This window comes from Chelonoidis abingdonii, chromosome 4 (assembly GCF_003597395.2).
Source record: "Chelonoidis abingdonii isolate Lonesome George chromosome 4, CheloAbing_2.0, whole genome shotgun sequence".
Taxonomy (NCBI): domain Eukaryota; kingdom Metazoa; phylum Chordata; order Testudines; family Testudinidae; genus Chelonoidis; species Chelonoidis abingdonii.
Genome location: NC_133772.1, coordinates 153,999,482 through 154,007,691, shown reverse-complemented (window position 1 = coordinate 154,007,691; position 8,210 = coordinate 153,999,482). Strand labels below are relative to the sequence as shown.

The following is an 8,210-nucleotide window of genomic DNA, read 5'->3' as shown; positions in this document are numbered from 1 at the left end:
AGCACACAGGTCGTGTATTTGACACTTCTGCTCCAGAGACTTAAAATTCTGTTTTATGATCCCAGAATTGACTAAGTGATTAATTTGAAGATTATTTCCTTTCTTCATAACAGTCCTCTCCTGGCTCCTTGGGAATTTGATCCAGCTACAACTGCAATCCTTTTACTGAAATCACACGATGGGTCTGATTTTCATAAAATGAAACACTGAAAGAACTCTTTTGTTTGGCTTTTAATAAAAAGTATCACACTGTTTGCTTCTGATGTCAATTATGCAAATACTTCTGAGCTCACCAAATTCAATTTAAGTTGCACTCTTTCTTCTCAATACATTATTGCACATATTTTCAGTAGCAGTAAATGGAATACACTTGGCTACTGCAAATTAAGTCTAATGAGAGGCCCAAAATAAGCCTTCAGTCATTTGTGAGACATGTGACCAAAAAGGCAGGGGGCCTCTGAAAGAGGTTACTTACCTTTGAGAAGAATGTAACTAGTGACATTTGTGTGAAACCACAAAGATTTATTTTTAATGAAAAAAATACTGAAAGTGTGCCACAATGTCCATATATTCATTTGAATAGTACAAAGATATGTATATCTAAGAAAAAGTCGTAACACTGTAGAAAATAAATGTGGTTCTTAAATTAAGCCAAAAGAAACCAGTAAAAAAGTAACGTTTTGTACACTGGAATAAATGAAGCAATTAGAGGTAATAATAAATTATAATTACAATATTTCAAATATTTGTTTCATGCTTTTTCAGCAGTTTCTGAACAAGTTACGTGTAATACACCCTTGAAGTCAGCAGTAAGAATGGTGTTTAATGGAACTGTGGGTAATATCCTGTAGATTTCAATGAAGTCTTAGAAAAAATGACACCAATGTTTATTATTTACTGGTACATAAAACATAGGAACATGGCAGTTTTAGGTTTGCATCTAACATATGTTTTGTTAATAAAAGTTAATTTAGTTTCAGTTGACTAATCTTTATATTTTAATGAACTAAACAGCAATTATGGTCATTAGCACATATGTCACCCAAACACATTGCGCCAACTGTGCTTATGTGATGCTACATGTTCTGGCTTGTTTATAGAATCAAAGTCATGAGAATTTGGAATAATTTTAGGTCTGCAAATGTGTAAAACAAAATGTTTTTAAATACAAACAATTTTTGCTCTTTAAAAACAGGAAAAAACCCAAACATGCACCTAAACCTGAAACTTCCATGCCTTAGACACTACGTTTTAACAGTAAAATATTAGTTTTGTGCCATTTGTTGTAAAATTCCCACCCTCCTCAAAATAATAAAAAATTAAAAAAAAAAACCAAAAATTTCAAACAGGGTCTAAATTTGATTTGTCAGCATCTTCTTGGTCCTGTTTATACATGAAGGTAAGAAGAAAGAGAGCAATATCCATAGATGACCAATATGCAGTGTGCGATGTTACTGCAGACCAGTATCTGCTCTCCACAAGACCTTCCCTGAGCTCAAAGTCAATCCTGTGCTCCAGTTCCACTAGAAATGAAACAAAACAGAAACAGGAAGAGTTACTAGATCCATACTTTGACAAAAGAAAAACCACATGCTAATTCTTCTATCATTTGGTTTTGCTTCTACTTGCCTGTATATAAAAAGTACCCAATATTATTCCTGTGCTGAGGGTTTAGAGTTTTCTCTTGCTTTGTAATTTATATATATAAAACAACATTCATAATGTATGAAACTTCATATTATCTATATCTATATGTGCAATCAGGACCAGCACCAGTGTTTTTGGCACCCTAGGCGCACTGTCATTTCGCCACCCCACACGCAGCTCCCGCTGCTCCACTGGACCTGCCGCAGGCATGCCTGCGGGAGGGTCCACCGGAGCCGCGGGACCTGCAGCAGGTCCACCAGAGCCGCGGGACCAGCGGACCCTCCGCAGGCACACCTGTGGCAGGTCAACTGGAGCCGCCTGCTGCCCCCCCAATAATCCTGGCGCCCTAAGCGATTGCCTAGGTCACCTAAATGGAAGTGCCGGCCCTGTGTGCAATTACTACAAACAATACTAATGAATAGACCACGCAGAAAACACTGAAGGTGTTGGAAAGAACAGTTTAACCACCTTATTCTTCATGTAACTAGCGGGAATTACTCAGCAAGTATCCTGATCTTTTCTTCTAAAAACAGGCTTAGGCCAAGATTTTCAAAAGAAACTAGAGAGATACTGGTAACTTAATTTTTAGGGGCCCAACTTAAGACACCTGGAAGGTTCTCAGATTTTCAGAAAGTATGGCGCATCCGCCCTTTGAAAATAAGACTCCTTTAGGATGTCTCAAGTTAGGCACTGAAACAAATAAAGGCATCCGACAATTGCTGACGTCTGAAAACGTTTGCTTTAGTCCCAGTCACTACACAGAAAGTCAGTCCTTTTAAATTTCCAGATTCTTCCAAAATGTTTCAGCAGCTGCTCTTTTATTTCAACAGCTGCTACTGTAATACCACATACATCAAAGCAGCCTTTACTGCACATTTAACTGGCTTAGTTGCTACTACAATTAACACAACTCATTTGCAGAGATTTTCTTAGCTCTAAAAAAGCAACCGCATGAAATGGATAAACTAAAATCCTAGTTAGCCACAAATGCCAAAAAACATACTGGGAAAAAATGGAATTGCTTGTCAAAGCCATTGGTTCAAAGTTAAAAACTATATCACTCAAAATCTCCACAATCATGACGACGACGACAACATTCAGGGAGGTATAGGGCAGTGGCGCTCAAACTTTTTTTTTTTTTGACTGATGACCCCTTTCACATAGCAAGCCTCTGAGTGCGACCCCCCTCCCTTATTAATTAAAACCTTTTTTATATATTGAACACCATTATAAAAGTGGAATTTGGGGTGGAGGTTGACAGCTTGCGATCCCCCATGTAATAACCTCCTGACCCCCAGTTTAAGAGCCCCCGGTATAGGGCTTAATATTTTCCAACCAATATCTAACTGGTTTCCAAATATAGTAAAATCAGACGACTCTGGTTTCTCTGCAAGCAAACTGCTAAAACACTTCTGTCTCTCAGCGATTCACTATAGAACCTTGAGATACAAGCAAGATTCACACATAGCCATGTAGCAGGCTTTTCAGAAGTTAACACTTCAGCCATGGATTGAGTCAGCCTGGCTGGGCTAAGGTGTGAGTTCTCCATCTATGGAACACAATAGAGAGATACTGGGATTGGGTGGCAAGGCTGGAGTTGCTGAGTTTCCTGAAAAGAACCCCCCACTAGGATTTAACCACAATTACTGTTACTCCTCCATATTTTCCTTAAGTTTAAAATTAAGTCTCTGCCCTATATGATGAATGAGTCACTCAGATTATCTGTTGAAGCTAGCTCTTATCTAGAGCTAGAACTGTGATGCATCATATGGACACTACCATACAATGCAGCACTGCTTATATTCTTGACTCAACTGTTACTACAGAGATAATTTAAGTTGCATGAGCCCAATCCAAAGACCATGTTGACCACAACACTTACATTTTTCAGAACAGGAGAAACAAAACTTCAGCTTTATCTTAATTCCAACATTAAAATTGTCAGAGTGAAACAACTGACTGCATATACAGAACTTGGACTTCCTATGATGATTTAAAGTCATCTCTTTGAACTGACTGATTGGGCAGTACTGGGTATATGTATCTAGGGAAAACACCTTTGAGAAAGTGCAAAGTCAAAAAAGATGAAATAAGGAGTCACTGAAATTGTTGATTTCAGATTAGATTAAATCAGATTTTTGACAGTAAATGCCTTGACAATAGAGTGATTGAAAAGTTTTGAAATTAATTTTATCAACATTTTGAATTTTGGCATAGGAAGTGCTGTCATTTTCATTAAAATGTTTGCTAAATTTTTGTCTTGTATTTGGACCAGCTCTGCTAGGGACAAGAACGGTTTCTCTCTCTGTATTTTGTACATCACCAAATAGTATGTCTTAGTGCCAGACATATACTGGAGAATTAAAAAAAACGCATTCTATGATAAATGAAACTGGATTTCTGAGGCAATTATGTTGATTTTTTCCAATGATATTTTAGAAACCATTGTAGCAGAGAATGGACAGTAGAACCTCAGCATTACGAACACCAGAGTTACGAACTGACCAGTCAACCACACACCTCATTTGGAACCAGAAGTATGCAATCAGGCAGCAGCAGAGAAAAAATAAAAAGCAAGAAAGCAAATACAGTACAGTACTGTGCTAAACGTAAACTACTAAAAAGAAAAAGGGAAAGCAGCATTTTTCTCCTGCATAGTAAAGTTTCAAAGCTGTATTAAGTCAATGTTCAGTTGAAGTTTTGAAAGAACAACCATAAATGTTTTGTTCACCGTTATGAACATTTCATAGTTACAAACAATCTCCACTCCTGACGTGTTTGTAACTCTGAGGTTCTACTGTACTAGCAAAAGTTCTGTGAAATATATGTACCATTTAAAGAGCAAATAAAAAAAACAGATCAGAGAGATTTAAGCCTCTGGAAATAATTGAAAAATATTTAATGAATGGGAATGAGCCCAGTTTTTATCATCGTAAAGCTACCCAGGAAACAATTTAAACAGGAGCATATGTTTTTTGTTATAACACACACATTTCCATGTCCCCCGCCCCTACAAGAAATGCATCCAAAGTCAACTTAAAAAATAGTCTCCATTTCCAAAAGAGAAGCCAGAAGATACAGGTAGGGGCTGAATGTAAAAGGTACACTAACATGTGGGGTCAAGGAAGCCGGAGCTGCTATGTGGGAAGGTCGGCGTCCCAACAATAGAATGAATGGCAACTGGCTTCTTGTCTTCGCCTTCTGTTCCCTCTTTTCCCGTCTCAGATGTTTGTGAAGTGGGTGCACTAGATCGGCCAAATCTTGAGAACAACATCCCTCCAAGGCCCTTCCCAATGCTAGCAGCTCCTGTATTCAGCACAAAACAGGACAGGCACCATGACTGTTAAATCATACCACAAATTAAAGTGGCTGTAACACCCATCAATTACAGCTGAATAACAGAGAAAGAAACACACTACTCATGTTTTTCCAGGGTGGGAAAAACAGCTTATTTAAATTAACTCTAAATTTTTTATCATGTGACTCAAGTCTAGTGTACAATCAAGGCTATAATTCAGAAACTGTAGTCAGGGAAACAAAAATATGCAACAACAGTTTTAGACAAATAAAATAAAATCCAATACTGAAAAGGTCTATTTTAATTCCTGTTTTACAGACAAATTCTTTTAAGATCTCATTCATTTTGCTACACAGTAGGTTTGGGTACTTCACAATAATTACAATCTAGTGAAAGAAGAATCACATTAGCATCTTTAATGAGAGGACACTCCTTTCATCAACTTCTAAGTCTCTCTAGAAATGGTGCAAGCATAAAAAGTGCTATATTATCATTGAAAGGGATGATTATTGTTTGAGAATCACTGCATGAAAGTTTAAGATAATTTACAGATTCATAACCTTAAGAGTGACATTTTCTCCTGACTTTGCTGCCATCTTGTGGCTATGTTAAAAAGCTACTTTCACAGTAAAATGAAGTTAAACACAAAGATCTTACATTGTGGGGGGGGGAAGCTGTGTAGTGAGATCTGTCAGGTCTTGCTTAGAAGTATTATATAAATCAGACTAACTCCTTAAGAAGATAGGAAATAAAGATTTACTTGCTCACTAGGGAAGAAACTCAACAGCAAGTTACCTTGTTTAAATTTCATTCAAGTTTTTTAGCATAAAACCCAAACAGCGTAGGCCCACACCGAGCAACGCTCTTAGGCACATACTTAATTTTAAGGACAAGAGTAACCGCATCAAAAGCAAAGAGACTGCTCATATGTTTAAAGGGCTTAAGCTGGGTCAGGATGCTAAAGGATAATGAAGGGAACAGAAAAAAATTTCAGGTTAGAATTCTGCATCTGGAAATTCATGTTATATTAAGTTAAATGGAATCCGAACATTTCTCATAACTAACCAAGGACCTTGCTGCCATTCACCAATACTGTGAAATGTGATTTTAATGCAAACATTTTAATTCTTCATGCTTCAAACTGACAACATTTGATTATTGGATACTGACTGACCCATCAGGATGTTAAATTTAAACATGGAACAAATAAGATAGCAGTAGCAAAAAAATAACATTGGCTGTAGTATATATAAACATCCCATTCCCTTAAGTAAAAGTTGATTTGGATTTAAATTAGCACTGCACTGATGTTGTGGAAGTACAGGAAAGATACCACTACAGCACATTTATTGTTATGCCTTCAATATCACAAAGGAAAAAAATGAGGCTTTGTATGAAAATAGGGCTCTATTAACAATCAAAATGTTATTACATGAAACCTAATTGCAAAATGTTATGTACATATGAAAAGACTTAATTAACAGTTACCTAATATACTTGCTTTGCCTATATTTGTTATTGACTCCCCATAATGGCGTCGAACCATGACTGGTGAAGTAGCTGGGCTTGGTATGGTTGGTATACTTTCACTCTCGGTGACTGAGGTAGGTTCTTTTGTTGGGTTGAGAAAGCTTGGCTTCATGTGTTCATAAGGTAGAGGGTTTGCAGTGTTGTACCAATGGATCTGGACAGGTGAAATGTTGCTGTAGTGCTTCAAAATTAAAGGTTCTAGTCTATAGGCCTGCAAGAGAAATTCAAGAGAAGAAAATCCTGAGCAGTGACAGACACTGAAAATTAAATTTACTTACCAATATATAGCACTCTTCATCCTCAAATTACCAAGCAAACACTGATGATTCATCCTCACAGTCCCCTGGGGATGAATGAATAAACGGCAGCAACCCCATTTTACAGAAGAGATGCATACAAAAATTAAAATAACTTGCCCAAGGTAATAGAGTGAGTCAGTGGGATAGTCAGAATTAGAACTCAGAAGTTCCTTGCTCTCAATTCCTGTCACTCTGTTAAGAAAAGAAATCTTGCTATTCTGAAATAATTGCAGCAAATTAATAGTCAGAAATTGATTAATGTTGAAAATACACTGTGGTCATGTTTATTTTCGTTTTCCTGGAAAACTGACTAGTTTCCTCACTGCTTACGCACATATCCTTGTATATTCCTCTGCAACACTGCTACTGCTATAGTCTTTCATCAGAAGTGAAAAGTACTGTTAATAGTAGACTACTACAGTACAGCAAGAGACTTATCCTTTCTACATGGATAAACTGATTCTGCATTTCACAGCAAATCGTTAAAACTGGCTATTTAATTTTGCTCGCACAATCTGAACAAACCTATTTATTATGCAAATGTGGAAATTGTAGATACAATTTAGGTAGTGAGCTTTGAAAGTCTGATGAGTAAGACAGAAGTTTTATTATACTTATTTTCAACAGAAGCCATTACTGGACAGTATAGGTGACCGCAAGTTTTACCACTTTTCTGGCATCTCCTTGTAACTCACCACTGAGGCCTGGACTACACTGGGGAGAGGAAAGGGGAGGGGGGGGCGACCTAAATCGGTCTAAGTTACGCAACTTCAGCTATGAAAATAGAGTAGCTGAAGTCAATGTACTTACAGCTACTTACTGCGGTGTCTTCACTGCGGTAGGTCGACTGTTGACCCTCCCCCTTCGACTCTGCCTACGTTTCTTGCTCCAGTGGAGTACTGGAGTCAACAGGAGAGCGCTCGGTGGTCGATTTATCAAGTCTTGACTAGACATGATAAATTGATCCCTGCTGGATCAATCGCTCCAGAGGTAAGTGTAGACATGCCCTGAACAAAATCTAGGTAATTTTTAGGATGAAGAACAAATGGTTGTAGGCTGGATCAAATGTGTGGGGAGTTGCCACACAAGCCTTTGAATTGGCACTCAATTAACTCAAGATAAAAAAAAAAAAAGTGTATTGTAGACATACCCAATGAGCAGTTCTTCTGAAGATGGGCTGAGGTGGGGAGAGAGAAATAAAAACTATGGCCCTAATTCAGCAAACCATTGAAATGTGTGATTAGTTCAACTGAACTTGAAACAGACCATTCATGAGCTTACATACTTTACTGAGCTGGGGCCTATGGTGAGATAAAAGTAGTAGACTGGCATGGAGGGGAAAGTTGCAGTCCCATGATGTTCTTTATAGTCAGACAATTCCAATATTCTTAACTGTTTCAGGGAGCAGAGAGCTTGTCCTCCCTTTTGGGATATGT

The 8,210-nt window shown here is 37.7% G+C and overlaps 1 protein-coding gene across 3 annotated transcripts in view; it reads right to left on the bottom strand.

Annotated features, from left to right (window-relative positions):
• Positions 1-216: 216 nt before the first annotated feature.
• DDHD1 (DDHD domain containing 1) overlaps positions 217-8,210 on the bottom strand; it is a 97,398-nt gene continuing 89,404 nt past the window's right edge. For all 3 annotated transcript variants that reach the window (XM_032784859.2, XM_032784860.2, XM_075065796.1), the window contains 3 exons: positions 6,434-6,686; positions 4,759-4,953; positions 217-1,523 (listed from right to left, as the gene is read on the bottom strand). In XM_032784859.2, the coding sequence (XP_032640750.1) occupies positions 1,342-1,523; positions 4,759-4,953; positions 6,434-6,686 (630 nt within the window). In that variant the 3' untranslated portion in view covers positions 217-1,341. The remainder of the gene's footprint in view (positions 1,524-4,758; positions 4,954-6,433; positions 6,687-8,210) is intronic.